Source organism: Cryptomeria japonica, chromosome 1 (assembly GCF_030272615.1).
Source record: "Cryptomeria japonica chromosome 1, Sugi_1.0, whole genome shotgun sequence".
In the NCBI taxonomy this organism is placed as follows: Eukaryota; Viridiplantae; Streptophyta; class Pinopsida; order Cupressales; family Cupressaceae; genus Cryptomeria; species Cryptomeria japonica.
In genome coordinates, this window is record NC_081405.1 from 378489750 (window position 1) to 378514327 (window position 24578).

At 35.2% G+C, this 24578-nt stretch overlaps 1 protein-coding gene across 2 annotated transcripts in view; it reads left to right on the top strand.

Annotated features, from left to right (window-relative positions):
- The first annotated feature begins 15557 nt into the window (after positions 1-15557).
- The window catches only part of LOC131070898 (uncharacterized), a 90801-nt gene continuing 81780 nt past the window's right edge, over positions 15558-24578 (top strand). Inside the window, exons 1-2 of one of the 2 annotated variants that reach the window (XM_058006566.2) lie at positions 15558-15876; positions 18692-18739. In XM_058006566.2, the coding sequence (XP_057862549.2) occupies positions 15726-15876; positions 18692-18739 (199 nt within the window). In that variant the 5' untranslated portion in view covers positions 15558-15725. The remainder of the gene's footprint in view (positions 15877-18691; positions 18740-24578) is intronic. The other variant, XM_058006567.2, reaches the window with a different exon arrangement.

Here is a 24578-nt window from a genome sequence, read left to right on the forward strand (position 1 = left end):
CTCAAGTTCATGATGAAGTTGATGAGGAATAAGAAGTAAATGAAGATGAACCAGATAATGTACAAGAACAAGAGGAAGGAGAATTTGATGACGAGGGATTACCTGAAATCCCAAGTACTTCCTAGTCTCAAGAGACATGTGAAGGCATTCCTCCTGCATCAGGTGATATCCCAGGTAACTACTTCAGTTTCTGTTGTTGATGCCATTCCTTTGGTTTTAGTCATGTTATTTTCATCTCAGGCTCTTGAAGTTCATACTATTCCTTCCACTTCTATGAGTCAATCTACCCTTGACACACCTCGTGACAATCTTGATACTATTTTTCTCCTTAATTTGTCTGAGGTTACTTCTTCTATGTTAGAAGAATTTGATAGTTTCATGATGAAAACCCAAGTTCCTCCTAAGGTTCTCGTTGTTTCAAATCCACCTGTTGTTGTCACCTCAACTCCATCTATTGTTACTATTAGTATTATGGATGTGTTACATTGGTTTTGTCATTGATGTCAACACTTATCAACACTTGTGAACACTTATCAGCACTGAAGATCTTTTATGTTCACCGGCATGTTCAGTGACTTATGCACAGTCACCGGTATTTGGTTTACCGGTAGGTTATATTGTTCATCGGCAATGAGGATGATCTGTTATCATTTGGAGATTACTTGGTTATGTCGAAGACATTATTTGGACACGTAGTTTTGGTGATTTGGTTATTGGTCTAATCAAGTTGGCATATTTGTTGTTACCGACAAATAGGTCTAGGTTATGGAACGACAAGTGTTATCTATTCCAGATCAACACGACACGTTATGGAGATGTTTTATTGATTGGTTATTATTGTAAATGCATTGAGATGACATGATGCATCACATATTGATTCATTTGTAATTGATTTAATTGTAATATTCTTAGTGAGCCGACCTACACATTTGGTCTTAGGTTTTGGTATATATATGTAAGATCTCATTTGTGAGATTATGTAAAAGGTAAAAGGGGAATGTAATAAGGTATATGCGAATATGAGCAGAGCTATACATGCAAACATCATTTGAAGATTCAAGGAAGGTATGAAGAAGACAATCAGATCTTAACCGGTACTGAATCTAGCATATGAAGATGTTATTTTGAGCAGTACATTCTCATTGGATTTAACCATCCAATTGTAGTCAGTGTGACTCCCATTTTGTGATTGAACAAAGAGCTCTAAGTAGTTGGCTTTTCTGCATGTGCAGACCCCATTTGTACACACATACTATTTGCAATAGTATCATCTGATTGTGGGCAGGGTTTCCCACCATGGTTTTTCCCTTTACAGGGTTTCCACGTACAAATATTTGTGCTATGTGTTGTGGATGTTATTTTTCTTTCTGTCTCATGCATTAAACTTTACTAGTACTGTAATTAACTGTTAAACTGTCTACCGGCATTAAGTTTGGTTTACCGATATTATGCCTTAAGTTTGGTTAAGTTATATTTGGGTTGAAATTAATAGACAACTGATTCACCCCCCCCCCCTTAGTTGCCTATGGGTCCTACCAATTGGTATCAGAGCCAAGTCCTCTTTTTGCAGAAGTTTAACAGCTTGAGGAGATTCTATGGCAACTAACTATTTCAAGAAGGACAGTCTGAAACTTGATGGAACTAACTATGGTATATGGAAGATCAGAATGGAGACACATCTGAATTGCATTGGAAAAGACATATGGGATGTTACAAAGAATGGCTATGTTGGTCCTACACAGAGTCAACCTAATCCACCTACCTTGGCTAAAGATCAAGAGAATGATTGCAAAGCAAGAGAAGCACTTTTGAGTGCATTATCAGATCAACAAATCATGGGATTATCAGACCGATCTACTGCTAAAGCTATTTGGGATAAATTGGAGACATTGAATGAAGGTGATACCACTATCAAAATTGCAAAACTGGAATGCTTCTGGGTCAGGTATGAAAATCTGAAAATAGAAGAAGATGAAAGGATTTCTGCTTTTATGGAAAGAGTTAATGAAATTATTTTGGGTATACAATATTGTGGAGGATCCTTAAGTGAAGATTAAATTATTTCTAAAGTTTTAAGAGCATTGCCACCGGCATACAAAATCAAAGTAACTAATATTAATGAATTGAGAACAATGCCTAATACATCAGTATCTAGAGATACTTTGGTTGGAAAACTTTCAGCTTTTGAACTTGAGGAATTTGGTCTTGTTGCTACAATTAAGACAGATTTGGCTTTCAAAGCATCATCATCTGCAGCATCATCATCATCATCTGAAAAATATGATTGGAAAGAACTCTATGCTAGAGAACTTGAAGAAATCATAAGAGAAAATGAAGAACTTGAAGAGCTTGAAGCACTATTTACAAGGAAAATGCCTAAAGGTCCAGTTGGAAGTAAGTATGAAGGTAAAGCACCATTTAAATGTTTTAACTGCAATAAAATTGGTCATATGGCATCTAGGTGTTCTGATAGACATGCAAGATTGAAAGAAGAAGCTAAAAGAACATATAAGCCTAACCCTGAATATCAGAGATGCAAATTTAAGAAGAATAGAGACAAATCGTGTTACTATGTTGATGAAGGAGTTACTGATGATTCTAATGAGGAACTGACAAACAATGGATGGATTTTTGTTGCAATAACAAAAGATCAACCGACACCTATTGTTCAACCAGTAGAGCAGGCCCTGGTAGCTAAAATTGAAGAAAAGGATGAATGGATCATTGATTTTGGATGTTCACATCATATGACTGGTGATAAAAGTAAATTCTTAACCTTTCAGGAATACAATGGAGGTCTAGTAAAATTTGGGGATGATAAAGCTTGTTTGATCAGAGGAAAAGACACTATATCTTTTGATGGTAAGCACAATACTGACAACATTTATTATGTTGAAGGTTTGAAGCATAATCTTTTGAGTGTTGGTCAATTAGTTGAAAAGGGATTTCAGTTACAATTCAAGAATGCTAAATGCAAAATCATGAATAGAATTGGTTTGGAAATTGTAACCGGTAATAAAACTAGAGGTAATATCTTTCATTTGAATAGCAATGAGAAGACATGCTTGATTGCACATATTGATGAAAGTTGGTTATGGCATAAAAGACTTTGTCATGTAAATTTGATTACATTGTGAAAATCAGTACAACTAAGGCAATAAGGGATTTACCTAAGATTGTTAAACCTCACAATCCGGTATGTAAGGAATGCCAATTTGGAAAGCAAGTTAGAGAAACTTTTAAGAGTATTCCAAAGAAATCTAATAATGTTCTTGACTTAATTCATATTGATTTATGTGGTCCAACAAGAACTAGAAGTTTACAAGGGGATATATATTTTATGCTAACCATTGATGATTATTCTAGAATGTGTTGGGCTACTTTTCTCAGGGAGAAATCATAAGCTTTTGGGAAATTCAAACTATTCAAGGTAATGGTAGAGAATGAAACCGGTAAGAAAATCAAATGTTTGAGATCAGATCAAGGAGGTGAATTCACATCTAAGGAATTCAATACATTCTATGAAGTGAATGGAATCAGAAGACAATTATCAGCACATCAAACACCCCAACAGAATGGAGTTGTGGAAAGGAAGAACATAACTATTTTGGATGCAACTAGAAGCATGATATCAGAAGCAAACCTACCTCATGTGTATTGGAGAGAAGCAATCAATACAACTATTTACACATTCAACAGAGTTCACATCAAAGGTGAAACCAGTAAGACCCCTCATGAACTATGGTTTGGTAATACTCCTACTCTTAAATATTTCAGAATATTTGGAAGCAAATGTTATATTAGGAGAGATGATTATATTGACAAATTTGATCCTAGAAGTGATGAAGGAATATTTCTTGGTTATTCATCTAAGAGCAAGGCATATATATATATTAACAAGCTATTGCAGAAAATCATTGAGAGTGCAAATGTGAAAATTGATGAACAGTTTAGAGGTAATTCAAGGTCTATGGACTCTAAACCGACAATTGAGATAATCACTAATGAGCCTACAATGAGTACACTGGTACAGAATGTTGATCCAGTCAAACCGACATCATCTGAGAATTCCACAGTGATTGAAGAACAACAACAAGTGAATACACCCAGGTATGTAAGATTGAATCACTTTGAAAGTCAGATAATTGGGAATAACTATTAAGGTGTTATGACTAGAGGAAGACTGGCAAATGAAGAGGTATGTTTAATTTCTCAAATTGAACCAACAAATATTAATGAGGCATGTGAAGATAAACATTGGATTAAAGCTATGGAAGATGAATTGGAACAAATTGAAAAGAATAAAACATGGACATTGGTTCCCCGACCTAAAAACAAAAATGTAATTGGAACTAAATGGGTATTTAGAAATAAACTTAATGAATATGGCAAGGTAATTAGAAACAAAGAAAGATTAGTGTGTAAGTGATATTCACAGAAAGAAGGAATTGATTACAATGAAACCTTTGCACCAGTAGCTAGAATTGAGGCAATCAGATTATTCTTCGCTTTTGCAACACACAAGAACTATAAAGTATATCAACTGGATGTTAAATGTGCATTTCTGAATGGTGATCTTGAAGAGGAAGTTTACATTGAACAACCTGATGGATTTTCTTTGACAAATGACAAAGATATGGTTTGCAGGTTAAGGAAAGATTTATATGGATTGAAGCAAGCTCCTAGAGCTTGGTATGCTAGATTGGACAAATATCTTTTGAAGCTTGGTTACACTAAAGGTAATGTTGACAATAACTTATATTACAAAGTAACTAATGATGACATCTTGGTTATTGAAGTTTTTGTTGATGATATCATTTTTGGAGGAGAAGAAGGATTGTGTGTAGACTTTTCTAATAAGATGCAGGAAAAATTTGAAATGTCTATGATTGGGGAGATAAAATTCTTTTTAGGATTGCAAATTTCACAGACTGATAAAGGCATATTCATAAATCAATCGAAGTACTTGAAAGAACTGCTAAATAAATTTGGTATGGAACTCTAAACTGGTAAGTACTCCTATGACTACAACTGATAAACTATCATTGAAGGATGAATCAACACCTGTTAATCCGACAAGATATAAATCTATGATTGGAGGTTTACTGTATTTGACAAAATCAAGACCTAATATTATGAATGCAGTATGTATTGTTTCAAGATTTTAGAGTAATCCTAAGGAAAATCATGAGTCAACAGTAAAAAGGATTTTCCGGTACCTACAAGGCACAACAAATCTTGGTTTATGGTATCCTAAAGATGAAAATTTTGATTTATGTGCATACACAGATGCAAATTGGGTAGGAGATGTAGATGACAGAAAAAGCACCACCAACAGAGCATTTTTTCTTGGTAGTAGATTAATTTCATGGTTGAGCAAGAAACAAAGTTGTACATCACTATCAACAACAAAATCAAAATATGTTGCAGCAACAACTAATTGTACACAAGTATTATGGATTAAGCAAATGTTGAAGGACATAAAGGTAAAATGCAAAGAACCTGTAGTTATTTACTGTGATAATATGGTAGCAATTGATATATCTAAGAATCCGGTATTTCACTGTAAAACTAAACATGTTTCTATCAAATTCAATTTTCTGAAAGAGAATGTTGAAGCAAAAGAAGTGAAATTGGTTTATGTGAATACTAAAGAGTAGATTGCAGATATCTTTACTAATCCTTTGCCTAAGGAAACTTTTGGATATCTCAGAGAGCATCTTGGAGTTATACCCTCACCGATAGAAACTTAGACAGTTGGAGCATGGCATCAGATCGACAAAATTAACAGAGAAATCTTTTTTCGGCTTCAATGAAGGAGAGCTACTTCTCAGAGGGAGTAGATTGGATAAATTTGGTTATAACAATTGGCATTTGTAATAAGTTCTATGAACTAATTGTATTTGGTTTTGTATTGCTTTGGCATTTGATGTCAAAGGGGGAGAGATATCTATGGAAAAACACATTATCTTTTGGGGAGAGATTATTCCTAGGGGGATAAATATTATGTATTTTAATTACTGGTAATTGATCTCTTTGGGAGATTGTTGGTTTTTGGTTTTTGGCATTTCTACTTTGGCACTTATATGGTTTTTCCATCTTGTGTTGCCATCAATGCCAAAGGGGGAGATTGTTGGTATTATGGATGTGTTACATTGGCTTTGTCATTTATGTCAACACTTGTCAACACTTGTGAACACTTATCAGCACTGAAGATCTTTTATGTTCACCGACATGTTCAGTGACTTATGCACAGTCATTGATATCTAGTTTACTAGCATCGAGGATGATCTGTTATCATCTAGAGATTACTTGGTTATGTCGAAGACATTGTTTGGACACTTGGTTTTGGTTATTTGGTTATTAGTCTAATCGAATTTGCATATTTGATGTTACCGACAAATAGGTCTAGGTTATGGACCGGCAAGTGTTATCTATTCCAGATCAGCACGAAACGTTATGGAGATGTTTTATTGATTGGTTATTATTGTAAATGAATTGAGTTGACATGATGCATCACATATTGATTCATTTGTAATTGATTTAATTGTAATATTCTTAGTGAACCGACCTACACATTTGGTCTTAGGTTTTGGTATATATGTAAGATCTCATTTGTGAGATTATGTAAAAGGTAAAAAGGGAATGTAATAAGGTATATGCGAATATGAGCAGAGCTATACATGCAGACATCATTTGAAGATTCAAGGAAGGTATGAAGAAGACAATCAGAGCTTAACCGATACTTAATCCAGCATATGAAGATGTTATTTTGAGCAATACATTATCATTGGATTTAACCATCCAATTGTAGTCAGTGTGACTCCCATTTTGTGATTGAGCAGAGAACTCTAGGCAGTTGGCCTTTTTGCATGTGTAGACCCCATTTGTACACACATACTATCTGCAGTAGTATCATCTGATTGTGGGTAAGGTTTCCCACCATGGTTTTTCCCCTTACAGGGTTTCCACGTACAAATATATGTGTTATGTGTTGTGGATGTTATTTGTCTTTTCGTTTCATGCATTAAACTTTAACGATATTGTTATTAACTGTTAAACTGTCTACCGACATTAAGTTTGGCTTATCGGTATTATGCATTAAGTTTGGTTAAGCTATATTTGGGTTGAAATTAATAGACAACTGATTCACCCCCCCCCCCCCCCCCCCCTCTCAGTTGCCTCTGGGTCCTAACATTACTACCAGTATTCAGTCTTAGGAGTTGGCTACACAAGTTTTGACTGTCAGAATTGGTGGAGATTCATCATTACCACCTTGGTTATTGTCTAACACTCTCACAGGCTATGTTTACTGATAATTTTGACTTCAAACAATTGGTACCTATCAAACCCAAGGGTAAGAAGAAGGCTAAAAGTCTATCTAGGGTGAGAGTAGATGAGTCAAAGAATAAATATGTGGAGATGGCTATTCCTCCTCCTGATATAGATCTCAATAGAATTCAACCTTCTAATTATGTTGACAAAAAGATAGAATTAGGCAAACAAACACACCAGGGCACAATTGAGGATGTTGAATCTTCTTTTCGACATCTTGTGTCCATGTTCAATGAGGAAGAGCGAAAAAGGATAAACTGAAGAAACAGGTTGATTAGTTGACTGAAGTTTTGATCAAAATTACTAAGTCATCTGAGGTAATTGAGCCAGTAACTTGTTCAGTAGATGAACAAGTGGTGAGAAAAGATGAACAAATAAGTTCTCATGGGAGGATAGTAGGAGAATGGATGGATAGATTGTTAAGTCAAGGGACTCATCTCTTGTGTTCAGCGGTTACCTTGGTAAGTAGTTTGGAAGAGGTAAAATTTGAGATTGAAAATACTTTGAATTTATTTTCAACTGAATTAGAAACACATGAAAAGGACTTCGACTCTTGGTTGAAGTTAGAAGATTTTCAGTTAGATGTTTTGGTTAACAATGGTATGATCTCTTCGAGGGACATGTACATTGAGCACAGAGAAATTTTGGAACATCAAATGAATACCCTAAAAATGCTTATCAAGGATTTGAGGAAAGCTCAAAAAGAATGTGATGATAAAGGGAAGGATGTCATTGAGAAAATATCAGCTCTTCCATGCACTTTTCTTGATGAGAACCAGAAGCTTCTTCATGAAGACATCATCATCAAAGTGTTCAGTCTACTGATTGGTGAAGAGGTTGACAAACAAGTTTTCTCACTATCCTCTATTGATAAGGTGGTGGATATCCAAGTTAACCTGGATGATCTAGCCTCGCTTCTGAAGAAGCATAAGAAATGTTATGCGAACCTCAAAGATTCTATCACCTGGGTCAAGGTCATCACAAGTCACACTAAAGGACCTAATCAGGAGCATATGAAAGCTTTATTACAAAAATTCAAGGATTTCCTGAAGCAAGATCAAAATGGAGTCTCTTGTGATACTTATTAATTTTTCATAGTAGATGTAATTTTGAATAAGACATTGACACTTGAAGTGTCATTTTGTATTTAGTTTTTGTACTTAGGCAATGCATGAGTCCAAAGTCAATCAGGACTCTTCCTTGAATTAGTCATAGTTTTTCCTATATTTTCTCAGCACCTCTCTCCTATATATTGAGGTTGCTTTTTGTAATGCATATCTATTATCTTTAATCTTATGCCAAAACTCTGTTGAAGTGAAGAGTTAAGAAGTGAAACTTTGTGTTCATTTTTTGTGATTTTGCAACTTGAAATAAGAAGAAAGCTTCTGGTATCCAAACTTTATGTTGGATTCATTTGTGGTTTATGGTGAGAGTGCTCTTATGTCATCTTCATTATAAATTATTGTTGTATTTAAGTGAAGGTGAGTTGAGAGTATTGTTAAAGTGTAGAGGCAATTGTTAACTTGTGAACTTTGTGTCATATTTTGGCTATTGCTGGATAGAATAGGAATTGGTGTGCTTTATATCAGTTTGAATACTTTGTGCTTCATATTGATACTTTTAAGTTAAGTTTAGCTGAAATACATTGAGGTTTTTCTTTAAAGACTTTGTGCTTTATTTTGTTGTCTTGGAAAAGGAGAATCGTTATTTGAAGACTTTGTGCTCTTATCATTACTCTCAAAAAATTATTATCATTAGCATAATCAGAAATCAGTTTAAAGACCTTGCGCTTTATTTCAGTTTATTAGCTAACACATTGGGTTACAGAATAAATTATCAGAAGAAAGGTTGATGTGAGAGCAACAACTTTAAGACTTTGAGTTTAATCACTCTTTCCTATCATAGAGAAGCAATGGAGGACTTTCAATCCTTCATAGAAACTTTGCCTATTTCCTTGTCCATTATTATACTTATTCTTGCTTTTAAGAATTAATTTGTAACATCAAGGTTGTAAGAATTATCACTGCTCTATGTTGTAAATTCTTTCTTGAGGTAAGAAGGAAAGAATAACATGTAGATTCTTGAAAAATAAGATAGGATGATGCACCACCTAGGCTTAGAATAGTAATCAAAGGTTGTATCTCATTTCCGTAGAATAGAGTAAAAAGTTAAAGGGGGATCCTCCCCTCAGAAGAATAGGAGGGATTAAATTCCATAATGTTGTGATTGAAACCACAATTTTGTAAGTTCGCATAGTTTACAAAATTTTCAACCAACAAGCTACATGGCATCAACTCATGGTCAATCATGGATGTAACCCTACTAACCAAGTGATCTAGGCCTTGTTCTACTTATGTAATCATTCTTTTGGAGTAATTAATGTTTATGCTTCAAATGATGTGGTTGAAATTTTTTCCCTGTACCATTGCATGGTTGATTCAATGCCAACCATCAATTGAGTTTTGTGCGGGGATTTTAATATGGTAGAGTCTCCCCATAACAAGTGCAAAGTCCTACCTATGTGGTGGACAATTGGCCAAAGAGAGATATGGTTTTATATACATAATAAATTGGGTCTTTTCGATCCTAATTTCAACTGTCGCCTAGATCAATCACCTTGGTACATGTGGACCAACTTGCTAGTCGACCTTGATAGTCTTAAAAAGGCTTGATAGTGTCATGATTTTGATGCAACAATTTTTTATTATACCAATAACTATTCTTTTGTTAGTTGAGCTATTAGTGGGTATTATCTTGTCCAACTATATCCTCGTACAGTTCCATGTTGAATGGCAAGTTGTGGCTCCCAAACCAATGAAGGGACAATTATTCCTCAACACATTTATTCCTAACCACAAGGCCACATTAGCTCATATATAGCATGCCAAGAATCTTAATTCATGTCCTCTTCAATACACATGATATATATAGTGGTGAAATGATGCCATAGCACATACCGCCCTTTTTATTCACATGTTTGGACAACAATTGGCCTACTTCCACTATTGCTCTTATGAAACCACCACCTGAGAGCTTTGCTAGGATATTGTTGCCTTGGAGGCTCAACCATTTGATCTTTCCACCCAACTCCACCTTATTCAAATGCATTAGTAGAAGTAGATTGTAGACAAACATGCTCCCCATGATGCTCAACTCAAGGTCGTACTACATTGGATCAAAATTGGAGACAATGTTTCTAAAGTATTTTTCTAGGCTTTGTAGGTCTAACATTCTCACCATGCTATCAAATAAATATGTGAAAACAACCAATTCCTTTATGAATTACCTAACATTCTCAAAGCATTTATTTATCATGATTTTTTTTTGGCTTCTCAAGAAGATAGCCTTATAAGGTAGTATGCATTGCATAAATGTCTCAATGTGGTATCTAGTTGTCTTTTATTTGCTCTTCGAATTTTTTGTGATCAAATCCTTTCTTAGTCAAACCTCAAAGAAGTAGCCTTTTCTATGGCTAATGACAAAGCTCTTGGGATCAACAATTTTCCCTACAAATTCTACAAAAAAAATTCAGACACTATGGGTAAAGACCTGCATATGGTTTACCTAGAAGCTTTGTGCAAGGAATTGTCATGAGTTTGATCAATAAAGGAAATATCAAATTCATACCTAAAATTAGAGATTCAAAGGATACGAACATTTGGCACCCCATAACTTTAGTGAATGTCTCCTACAACATCATTGCTAAAGCACTTGCTCTCAAATTATTTTTCTTGCTACCTTTAATTGTCCGACATGTGTAGGAAATAATAATATCCATAATTATTGTTTGAGAAGGAATGGAATGGGCCTATCAATCCCACCAACCATTGATTTTTATTAAAATTATTTTTTCCAAAGAATATGGCTACATCGAGTGGCCTTCATTCTTGTCATGCTTTAGGCCCTTGTCTTTCGTCTAAGATTCTTTCAATATGTGCATATGATTTATGTGGATACCTTTTGTATAGCCATAGTTGGTCAATAGTCCTCCTCTTTTATCCTTTTTTGGTCTTTACGTCATGTTGTAGTCATGGCGATAATGTGTTGTCATCGATGTCAACCTACATTTGTATGTTGAGTTAAAGAAGAGTTGCAATGTTGTGTTGTATCTTAGCTTTTGAAGATCATGGTTGGATGTCAAAATGTAATTTATGGTTAAATGTCAATATATGCTCTTCTAGAGTTCATGGATAGATGTCAAATATGCTTCGATTAGTATGTTGTTCTAAAGTTCATGATTGAATGCAAAATGAACCTTTATTGACATGATGAAAGACTATAAAGGAAGTCTAGGAATTTGTACCATCTGTTCTCTCTCTACACCTTATCTTCTGAAGTTTATGTTTACAAGAAGTTTGAAGATGTTTGATTATGCCCAAGGCAAAAAAGGTGTCACATAGGTCCTAAATAACGTACCTCATTTATCTACATTTGAAGATATGGCTTTGCAGTTTAGAAGTAAGATAAATGAATATGTGAAGTACGAATGCATCTCTCCTAAAGTCACAAACATTAAGGGAGAAGTTTCAGGGGCTTGCAAAATAAAGTTGGTACTATTGTCTTATAGGATGGATCAGAAGGTTGCTCTGCACTTTTTTGCAATTCAATATTTGTTCTTGTGGTTTAGGGGATTTGTGTACATTGTTTGTATACTATCTCATCATAGGTTTCAGGTCTGTTAGGTGTACTGCAAGCATAGATTTATATGATCTACCTTAAGATTGTGTTTTTTGGTTTGACCGTGCTCCTGAGTTCAATATTTGTTTTCTTGCACCAACTCAATTCTATGTGATAATGCAAAAAAGTATGTTTGGAAACATTTTTTATTTCATACAATGATTGTTTGTGCTCCACATATTAGTTCCAATTGTCTCTGGTATTGTTTGTAGTCTAGAGAAATGTATGGAAGGACAAATGTTTGATGGGTTGACTTGGAACTCTTGTGCCATTTCTTTGATGTTTTTTCTAGCAAGGAAGGTGTGTTAAGATGATTTTGGTCTTATTTATCTCTTGGTTTGGACTGCACTTGTTTTCCTTTCTCGGTGAATATTTTTGGGGCCAACCTTTTGGATAGTTCATGCTTCATATCTACACGTTTCATTTTGGTTGATTGGAGAAATCTTGTTGATGTTTAGAGGATATAAATGAAAGATCAAATCATTGTCAACGTGTGTGTGTGTGTGGTGTGTCAAAGAAGTGCTTAATGCATACTAGAGGCAGTGAGTCGAGGTAACTACATTTGAATGATCTTGAAAGTGTGTTGGAGGTAGTGAGTCGAAAGTAAATGATATTGTCAAATATAATTGTTGTGATGGTAGTTTATAAATTGTTCATATTATCCCGAGGTTGTAGCTCCCTTTTGTAAGTGTTGTAATTCTCAAGGAGTAGTGAAATTCCTTTGGTTGTAGCCATAACTGTGTTTTTCAGGGAGTTGTATCTTCCTTAGGGTTGTAGTCCATAAAACCTAATGTAATCTAGTTTTCTATATGAGGTTAGATATTGGCAGTAGCTCCAAGCAACTTTTGCACTATGGTTTTTCCCTCGTTGGGTTTTCCATGCAAATCTAGTGTCTCATGTTGTATGCTCTTCTCGTTCTGTATTTTAATTGCTACTGATTTATTTTTTAGTAGGATTCAAATTAAAAGTAGTGTTGAAGGGTTTAAGTTTAATTGAATACTGATTCACCTTGCTCTTAGTATTTTAGTGTATCTAACATGTCAAGGATGTTCACTTGCACCAAGTCTTTATGTACTATTTGTAGAAGGATTTGGCCACTTACTTGCCCATGTTGTGTCATGGTCCCATTCCAAAGGGATCTATCTACCTCACATGAATTAGTAGTTAATCAAAGGCCACTTTTCTAATGTTTCCTTTCTCACTCTTCACGAGAATGAGGAAAACATCCACTAGGCTCGTCTCTAATTGAATACCTTTAGTCAAGCATTGGGTTTTAATATCCAGTGGCATAAGACTCTATGTTAGGGGCAATATTTTCTATCCAAGCCCACCTAGTTGGCTTCTTATAAGTCAAAATAGATTGACCATGGAAAAATATTTAGGTTTTTGGGCATCCCTTTTGATTTTCATGCTAATGGACTATAGTATTAGATTACCGAGCCACTCTCTTTGGCTAGTAAATTCTAAGTTTGTTCCAAAATTGTAGCTATTACTCATGTTTATTATTCTTCATGTTGGGTGCCTTCCAAGGCACCCTATTTAAATGTAGAAAAACTCCTTAGAGATTTCCTTTGGGCCTTTATTAACATCCATCATGGCTTTCACCACGTGGCTTGAGAATTTTGTTGTTTATCAAATGAGTTTGGGAGTTTTAGTTTGCTTTTTATTTGTTGACAAGTTTTGTCTTAATGCACCAAGTGGATAATCAAGGTTTTCAGTGGAATTGAAGGCTATAAAATTTTGGTTCACTATTACATCTACTTTGAATTTCCTCAAGGGTGTCTGACTTGGAAAGGTCTTGACTTCGAAACAATTCTCATCATGAAAAAATCTATTAAAAATAAGTGGACTTTTATCATCAAGAGCATCCTAAAAAGCCCGCGAGATGCCTAAACCTTGGCTAATTTGGAATGAAGATGGTTTTCATAATGGATTGTCTGTCAATCAATACTCTATTTGGTGGTCTCAGCTCTTTAACATTTAAGGGAGGCCTTTGGCCATCTCCCCTTGGACTAAACCCTTGAGTTTTTCAAAGTAGGCATCAAACATTTGACAAATCTTCTCCATTTGACGACCGTGAGTTTTCTCTCTTAGTCTAATTTAAAAGATAAATTCACGCTCTCAACCCAAGACCAATTTACTCACCAATTGATTATTGACTCTATTCCTTATCCAACCCTCCACAAAATAGGAGTTTGAAGTTAAGTTGTGGCGGAAAGATTGGAAATGGTACTTAAACACCCCTTTTTAGAGTTATAGACTAGCCAAGTGTTATTCTTGGTTTTTTGTCCTCATCTTCCTATGACAAATCAACTCAACTCCCATTGGTAGTTGCAATCTTCTCTCATGTTATGGCAAAAAAGAGGTTTAAATTAATTTAGGAAGCTAATCTTGAGCCTAAGTTGGCCCAGTTTGCCTATTGTCTTCTATACCAAGCCCTTCCTATGGGGACCTAGTTAATGCACTGGGTATCCCTCCTCCTAATCGCCCCTTCTGTGGCCAAATTAAATCCTTGAAGCACTTATTTTGGTTTTGTCCTCGAGCTCAACAAGTCTGGAACTAGATCCATGACTTCTTCAAGCCATTTAATTTTAGTCCCTTCTCGTGGCAACTTGGAGATTGGCCTAGCTTCCCTCACAAGTTCACTCAAATATGACACATTTTTAGGGTGGAAATTCTTTTTAGTATTTAGAAGGACAAAAATGTAGCTGTATTTAATAACATTGCTTCAAACAAACACTTTTCTTCATATACTAAAGCTACAACTTATTCTAATGTGCTCACATGTAGTTTCAAGTGCAAGCTAACAAAGTTGCACTTGAGGTGGCCCATTTACAAGAACTCCTCGATCATTAGAGAAATGCTCCTTGCATTGTTGGCTGATTCCTCTTGACCCTACCTCTCCTCGTGGGTATCATCGTGGTTGTAGCCACTCTTCTAGGTGGGATGATTTGGGTGACCATGATTCCTGGTCCTATTCCTCAAAACCCCAATGACTCTATAGCTTGTGGAGGATGGTCACAACCATCTCCTCATCGACACATTGATTGACATGACACCAACAAGTTTCCCTGTGTGCCTCTTGCCATCAAATTGGTCTACTAGCAACCACTGCAAGAATAAAATGCCTCTCACTAGTCGGGAGCCCATTTATCGCTTTGCCCCAAGGATGTTTGAGGGAAATTAGATGATAATGATCCTATGCCACCTTTAAGAGTCATTTTAGTTGCATAAATTTATGCCAAGCTCAGTGTAGTTGTTTTGATATTTTGAAGTTTAGATCCTTACGAAAGACTTTTGTGAGTGTGCCTTTCTACCACCCTAATCTTACCTAAAGGATTCCTTCTGTATTTTAAATTTAAATCCTATTTTATTTCCTAAACTTACCTAAAGGATTCCTAAACAATATAAATAATAATGAATGAAAGAAAGAAAGATAGATTTTAATGACCATACTAAACAATTTATGAGACCAAGATGAATGAATGAATTGAAATCACTATTTTAAAAATTCGAAAGCCTAGTTGAAAAATTCTTAAAAAAAACACGAGCCCAGGAATAATACTCAGAATAACTATGGAGACCTTAATCAAATTCCCAAAGTCCACTTTGACTGAGAACCGAGCTCGGTATCGAAATCAATTACATGTGAAGCCTTTTCACAATATTGTGAATTTTTTGGATCATCGGAAGTTGAAAGAACGATAGTGGCAATGGCAGAGGCGGAGGAGAGAAGATGGAAGTGGTTTTGGGTAGCTGTGGTGGCTGGCGTGGGCGTTCGTGTGCTGTTAATAATGGGCGGCCTCCCGCAAATGCTTCTATCTCGTCCTGAAGTCGCCACCCCACTCACCAGTCTCCGCAGATGTAATTTCAATTCCACTTTTTATAAACCCAAGCAATTTGAAATCCCTACATTTCACGCAAAGTTAAGTGTTTCCAAACCCTTGACAGCGTTAAAATGCTTACATTTCCTGTAAATTGGCGGCTATTCAAATCATACACAGTGCTAAGTTATTGCATTTACTGTACTCAAAACCTAGGCATTTCACATTTCACATTACATGAAGAATGACAATATGTAAATCGCAATGGATGTTACTGCTTTGTGTATTTTACGTTTTTTACTTTTATTATAGGGGCTACAGTGATTTTGGTAGCTTAATTTGAAGTCAAACAACTTTGACGCGCTATTTTGCTTTCATAGTTGTATTCCACATCTGTCATTTTAAAGTAAAAAATCAGAGAAATGAAATAATTTTAAATGTCTTTGAGACTATGGCAGTCTAGGTGATCAGAAAGCCATTGCTGACATCTAACACAAGTTTAAGGTGAGCAAAGGGTGAGTCCATGGGCAGTGAGTTCAGGTGGAAATTAATTTTGATCAATAATTCCGTCTGGTATTGCCATTCTATTTATGCTACCGCTCAAGTTCAAAACAGACATAATCACTCCTCAGTGGTAGTAATGGAGCATGGATTTTTTTTTTTTAACTGTATCGACGTCAGACCGTGTAGCCTCTGAATCTGGAGCCAATTGGAAGTTCTCACCAACATTCTATAGACCCTAGTTGTCATTGTCTACACATTCATGCTTCTTGGGTCAGACTTCTCTTTGTTTGCCATTAAGTTCTGTTCCAGGAAGCTCAATATCTGGATTACAAAAACAAACAGTGGTCTATGGCAGGTTTAAATAGGTTGTAAAGAAAAGCTTATTGGAAAAACTGCATAAACAATTATGAAAATTGACAGTTTCAGGTCAAACTGCATGAGCCATCATCAGGAAGATTGATGGGCTTGCAAAATCGAGCTGGAAAATTTATTAAAATTTGACAGCTTTAATAGATATTATGGGAAGACAAAGCCCAAATCTTTAGCCTTTCGCTTGTTTACCATGGGTCCTTCTTGGGACCTAGATTGCAGAGATTGTCAGATTGCAATGAACACGGGTTTGGTGGTCAACAATTCTCAGCTCCAATACAGGTTTGTACTTAATAAAATGAGGAAGATGGAATGCAGACAGGAAATTAGGATTCGTAATGTGGATTTTTACTTTTAAAAATAAATGATAGGATATCTAAAGTATATTTGTAGGTAGTTCAGATACAACAACACATTTAAAATGCATACATTAGGGTAAACATTTACTCAGAAGAAAGAATAGTTTCTATGAGCCCAGGGGAGTTACAAAAGGATTGCAGTCAACTTGAGAGTAGAGTTAAATGATTATACCAGCATCAATAGGGACAGTGAGCTTAGATGGTTTGCATGTCTAGGTTTGTTTGAACCTAATGACAACAATACCTGACCAAACAACAAGAGTCTCAAAATGATTATATTAATCACAAAGACTTTCACATCAACATTTTGTGAAATAGGTATTGTATCATCAATAATTTATGCCACACGCAAAGATCTATATAAAATAAAAATATGTTTGTAGCTTCTTTTCTGATGGGAAAGGACATTGATGACTTTGCATTGAATGAGAATGTTTAGGCTTTCACTTGATCAACAAGGGCTTGAACATCCAGAGAGTGCATTTAATGTAACGAGTGCCTATAAGGCTCGCAACCTCTTTGATACTGCTCGATCTATTGATTGAGCACATAAAGGTCCAATTCTTATGCATAAAAAAGTAGGTAGTTCTGTTTATGCAACAAAACAATGACATTTTTCCTCCTTTAAGGATACACTAAGTGCAAAATTAATTACGTAAGGTAGAATTGAAATATAACTTTTCTATGTTTACCTATTATTGACACGTAAAGTGTGGAATAGATGTTGGTAAGGATGATGATTTAGTAAATTGTTGTTGATATAACTATTGCAAGAGTGCAAACTTTAAGGAAAACTACATTTGAAGAAGTTTAGAAATCTTTTCAAATCTTTTTTAATAACAAAAAATAAAAAATATCATATAATTTTCTTCAGATGCATGTTTTATACAAGAAATTGGCAAGTTCTCAAGAAAAAATTACTGTTTGAAAGACATCGGGGCAAATTGTCATTTTCAATTGGGAAATGCCCTCTGGAGAAATTCTGAAAAAAACAGCCAATTAGCCACTAAATTTTCCTTTGTGACCACGGATTTGAGAAAAGATTCACTATGACAACAAGGGGTGCCAAGCAGAGCTGACTATTTTATTGATGAAGATGGTATGGAGGAGTGATCATCATGTGGGTCTTAGCTGATGAGTGATAGCATGAGAATTGTACAACATTTTCAATCACCGAGTCAGATTTGAGAAGGTTTGCTTACTCCTTGTAATAAATGAGGTAACTTTCCTGCAAGGGCATGCCATTGTTCTCCTTGATACATTTCAGTTTCTTTCTCTTGAGGATGTTCTTATTCATGAAAATCCCCCAAAACAATTTTGGGCTCATATTTATTGTGGGTTGTTTCCACATATAACTTGTTGGTTATGGATGGTGCTTACTGTTAACTGCTCAATAGAACATTTAAATATTATTTATCAATTCAACTTTTCTATAAATACACATTTTCTATATGAACTCTTACATTTATTGTAATGGATATAACTAATTATCTTTGTATGCATGAATGAACATGTTTTTGCTACCTTATAACAAGTAGCTATGATATTATTACAATGTGGAGATGTTCTCTACTTTTGGAAATTCTTTTTGTTATAATCTAAAGTGAGTTACAAATTGTGCAGTGGCAGAGGGACAATGGTTGAAGCAGTTAGCTATGTCTCCTTATGCAGGTAGAGTGTGCTTATCAATTGCTCTTTATATCGTAATATTTTTGTTCTTTTCTTTTTAGAGTTCAATTTTTATATTCTTATATGATGATATTTTTGGGGAATATCAATTTTTTGTTTATCTTGAGTTGATCCTTTATTTTGATGTTTTTATTATTTCTCAAGTTTCAAATACTTTTAAGGTGTAATGCAGGTTAAAAATTCTAGATGGACACATATTCTAATCATATCAATGCATTTGTATATTCCTATTTGAGCAACATACCTTCCAAGTTTTTGTAAGAAAAACTGACAATGATTATTACAAGCATGATTATGGTGTTATGGAGCATTTCATAATGATAATTTCAATAATATTTTGTTAAAGAACAGTAAAGCGGTATTTTATATATCAAAATTGCAGGACAGAACATAAGTCAGCATTCCTTCCAACAACCAACTTGTAAATCAGTCACCTATGTTAGCAACCGTAGGCATGGTAGTGTTCTTACACTTTTTGCCTTTCTGGAATTAGCACTTTTCTAGATGCAGCTTCCAACAAGTTGTATTTGTATGATTACTGGCATTGCAATGGTTTTTCTTGTGGGCTTCAAGTACTTGGTTTCTTTGTCTTGGATATGGCTTCTCTTGTTGTTGAGGATGATAGAATGCTATCAATACATGCACATGCTTTTTCAACCTCCATACATTCAAGCTTTTCATGACATTTGGGATTAAATTGTTTGGTAGATTTTATAAATTGGCTCCAATGTTTAATAGAAGATTGCTTTCCTAAAGCCATGGAATACAAGAGACTTTTGTACCAGCTCAAAGCATACTTTTCTAGTCTCAATTTAGCATAGGATTTTTTTTCTTCTACTTTAAGACAGCATAACTATACTTTCAATTGTGCAAAACAATGCTTTGGCCTTTCTGCATCTCCTTCAAATGGCAGAATTTCAATTCTTGCTTTGGCCTCCCATTGGGGTCTTCTTGGTAGACTTGTTCATCATGGAAATTTCCCTCTTCTTTGGAGGGGATTTGTTGTTCCCTTGGTCTTGACATCCTCCAATGAGCTTAACTTCTCCATGAGAGTCTTTGTTAGGCTCTTTGTAGTCTTCCTTGATTGAATTATTCTTGCAACATCTTTGTAGTCTTTCTTGTTTGAAATATTCTAGTAACATCAGTTTCTAGCTTTAAGAACCCTTCTTCTTTGCCAAGGTATTCTGCATCTCTCTTCAAGCTTCTTACTTTTTTTTTCTAGATTTAGAACTCATTGTCTCTTTGACAAGGCGACAAACTTTTGCATTTGCTCTTCTTGTATTCTTGCAAATTCACTTACAACTCCACAATGTAAGAACTATCCTTATATCACTTGATCTATAAACTAAGACGGATATACCATATGCTAGATATCAATGTATAGACTTAATGAAAGAAATAAGTGTTTTAAAGTTGCGATTAAATAACTTAACTTGCAATGTATGAATTGGAGCAAACACCATGCCCAATTAAGAAGACAAAGGATTTACTTTGGCGAAACCCATATGGGAGCAAATGATCCGAAAAGGATAAAAGAGGTTTGGAGTTTTCAAAAAAATGATTGGTTCAAAAATTGGATTTTGGGAAATACTTGTTTTGACATAGTTGAAACCAAAGTTTTAAAACTCGGACTTGCCATGGACTCGGCAAAACAAAAAATTGGACTCGGACTTGGACTTGTGAAAGACTCAGCAAATAAAAAAACTTGTAGTTTTACAAAAAAATATAAAGAAATTAATGCATTTAGAGAACTTAAGAGCCATAATTGAAACATTACACGTCATATGATCTCCAAACACTCAATATTTGAAATTTCATCATTCATACTCATAGTTTCAAACTTTAAAATGTATAATAGCAGCACAAGTTTATAAATGTTTAGAAAATTACATATAATGATAGGTCTAGATCTTGGGGGAGAGAGGAGAGACTGAGATAGAGAGTGGTAGAGAGAGGGGATAAAGGAAGAGTGATAGGGAGATAGATAGGTCTAAAATTCGGGGCAGATAAAGTGAGTGAGATAGAGAGAGCGAGAGAATGCTAATAGGAGCCTACTGATTATTGAAATTTGTCTAAGTCTGAAAATTTAAAAGATCTTCTAAAACCTAGAATCTGCATTATAACTCCTAGAGATCTGAAACCACTCTCAAACATCTTGGCAATATATACATGAAATATAACTTAAAGTATAAGAGAGGAAATGTTATATTTCATGTATATATTCCGATGAAGAGAATGAGACTGACTTGAAACCCTACAAACTTGTTTTCACCAAGAAACGATGCCAAATGAATGAAAAAAGTTAAAAAAAAAAACACTTTAATAGCTTGCTGGGCATGTTTCCTGGGTTGCGCAAGTCCAGGCGAAAGACGCGCGAGTCTAGGTGAAAGACTCGCGAGTCCTTGGGAAGGACTCGGCCTGCCAATGGACTCGCGAGTCTGTGGCGAGTACACAAGTTTTAAAACTATGGTTGAAACAACTAGTTTACCAAGGGTGGTTTCATAATTGCTCGTGGATAGAAATGATTCCATTGAGGTAGTAATGGAATTGGTAGAAGTTGAAATGGAACCAATTTGGTGGTTTTGAAAGTGACGCATGGCAATTTCATCATGCATAGTTTGAAATGAAAAGCTAGAAAATTCAATGAACTCTCCCAATGTTTGGATGGTTGAGCCATTCTACTGCTTAGGAGTAACCCTTGGTAATGCACACAAGTGGAAACGGAGGAAGAATGAAGCAGTTGGACAAGTGGTGAACACATAGCACTTGACAAGTTGAAAAAACAAATGTACAGTTCGTCTCACACAGCAAAGGAGGAGGATGGGAACAATATTTGATTTGTAACTATCTTCTTGTACAATGCATTTGATAACACAAGTGAAAGGATTGCTATTAGCACCTATCAACTAGGGTTTTTCTCCCAAATTGGGATTTTTGAGATCAAAATCTGTGGAGTTTTTATTTCATTTAATTGTATTTTTCTAGTAGATGAGCATAGTTTTCATTCTCTAAATCTTCCATTAAAATAATTTAAGCTAGAGAACATTAGTTTGACTTTGCAGCCACAATACATAGCATTTGTAGTGATTATAGATCATTTTGGTATTAGAGCATATTCTAACTCATGTGAATTACGGTTTATGAATTTTATTACAGTCACAAGATCTTCAAGTGATGATAAATTAGTTCTGGAGAATCCTAGAGATGGGAACTTGCCATTGGAATCAGGAAATTGAAATGAGAGATTTGAGTAATAGGGTTTGCATTTTAGAGAGCCAAGTAGAGCAAGTTGTAATGCATAAGCAATGGATGACTCAGCAATAAGAGCACCTAACTAGACAATAGTCTGAGATGATACAAGTTTACTCATCTACCAATGTTCTAGTTTGATCTTTGGCAAATAAGTTTGGTAATGGAGATGATAAAGAAGAAGAAGAAAATGGTGGCAACGATTGAATATGGGAAGAAAGAGAAATCAAGGTAAGTGTTGGACCTACTCCATTTAAATGTGAAACCAAGATGAAAAATAAGACTTTTGAAGGTCAGGTGAGTGCAGAAATTCTAGATTCTTAGATAAAACAAATAAGAGTATAATTTAGTGTTCACAATGTGTGTGAGTGAAGCCCAAAATATTTCTTTTGTATGGCTGAATATGTGTAGGCAGGCTCTTGTATGATGGGAGAGTTATTTATTTTCATGTGAGAATAAGAAGAAATCAACAACCTATAGTTGGATAGGTTTTAAAGATCTTCTAAGTTAGAATTTCCTTCCAATTGGCAATAAGACCAATGAAAAGATAAAGTGGCTTTATTTTAGGCAAACAGTCAGACAAAGTGTACAAGATTGCACCACCAAGTTTTGTAGGGAAGCCATGATGCCAAACATGGACTTGGAAGGAGGAGATATCCTCACAATTTATTGTGCTTGGTTGCATACTACATTGATGAAGAAAAAGGGAAAGGTGAAGGAAATTCTTCTAGAAAAGAACAACAATGGAATAAGGAACAACCCAAAGAAAAGAAGGGTAAACCATTTAAAAAATGGAAAGGAAAGAAGATCAATGCTGCTGCCCACAATGGAAAAGATTCAAAGAATCATTGTTTGCATTGCAAGATTTATGGTCAAATGGATAACAAGTGTTGGAAGCTGCATCTGAGTGCCTCAAAAATAAGCCCAAGGAGGACTCAAAGAAGTCCACGGCTACCATTCACGAGGAAGTGGAGATAGAGGATAGCTTGGATATAGATGAGAAATTGGGTTGCATAGCCACAAAGACTGTCATGAGTGAGCAAGAAGCAATGAATTGACTATTCATTCTCAAACTCCTAGTGAAGAAAGGAAAGTAGATCTCGACTTGTGTAATTTAATTTTTAAGCGGATATGGTTAAGAAGCTTGGTTTGCAAACACATGATTATCATCAGCCTTATCCATTGGGCTGGGTTAAGAAGGGTTTAGAGATTCAAGTGAATAAAAGGTGCAAATTTCAGTTTGCTATAAATGAACAATACATAGACAAAGTAGAAGCGGCTGTAATTTCTCTTGCCACATTTGACAATATTATTGGGTGTCCATATTTGTATGTGCAAGATGCAATATTCATTGAAAGGGCAAACAACTATTCATGGGTCAAGGATGGAATCAACTATGTTGTTAAGAGACACCAAAGCAAGGCAAGGATAGCTGTGGTAAGTTCTTATCAAGTTCTTAGGCTTATGCAAGAAATCATGTAGTTTTGTTTTCTACTTTTGAAAGATAAACAAGAGGAGTTGTTTGACATGTTGTCATTGATGTCAAATGATATAAGTGATATTGGATTGATTTGAGGTGTCATTAAAGTTGCTGATTGTTCATTAGATCTTCTTAATCTTTGATTGAGCTGCTTGACGTGCTTGAGCTTCTTGAGGTCCTTGTCTTCCTGCTTGAGGTACTTGGTTGGTTGGCTGCTTCAGCTGGTTACTTGTTTGCTTGAGCTGTGTGTGTGTCAGCTTCAGCTAGTTGTGTGCCTACTTGTCAATGTGTTATCTGCTACATCAGCTTTCATGCCATGTCATCAGTTGGATTTTCAAAAGGATCAAGTTTTATTTTTTAAAAAGGTGGTGGCCAAGTTTAATGAATTGAACATCCTTCTATACCATAGTTTAAATATAATGCACTCGGCAGTAATTAAGGTAAGCGTTATAAATCATGCTGTGGACGTGTTTGAAAGTATTAAACAAGGATTCATGCTTGATGATAAATTTTCTAAAAGGAGAATCGAATCAAATAGTGCATGGAGCCTGAATAAAATTTGTGGGGTAGCTATTATTTTTGAGAATTTTCAAAACATTGAATGCCAAAAATGACACCTTTGACCAATGATTTTATCCGGCACTTTAAATAATATTGCTATCGGGTGTGGAGTGAGTTCGTGAGATACGTGGAAATCGTGGGTTTTAAATATTAATTTGTGGTGTGCATCTTTTTTTTTTTGAGAAGTATTGGGTCGTGATTTGAATTACTTCTCTTGCGTTTTGATATAGATATCCTTTTAAAAATAAAATGGAGAGAGCCACCACATAGAATGATGGACTTCTTTTGAAGGAGGCGGAATTAGAATATAATTTTTGTGTGCTGCTCTTCATGCAGCGGGAAAGAGCAGCGGGAGTTAGAGAAATAATCAGAGGTCCTTTGGAGATTTTTATATAGAGTCATTTGTTGGAGTCGTGTTTTTTTTGACATCGTAACTGTTTTCTTCAGTGGCAGAGGCCCGTGAATGAAGTCGTCCATCTTATTCATAGCATAAGGGGCTTCTATTGGTATAAAAGCATCAGCAAATAAAAT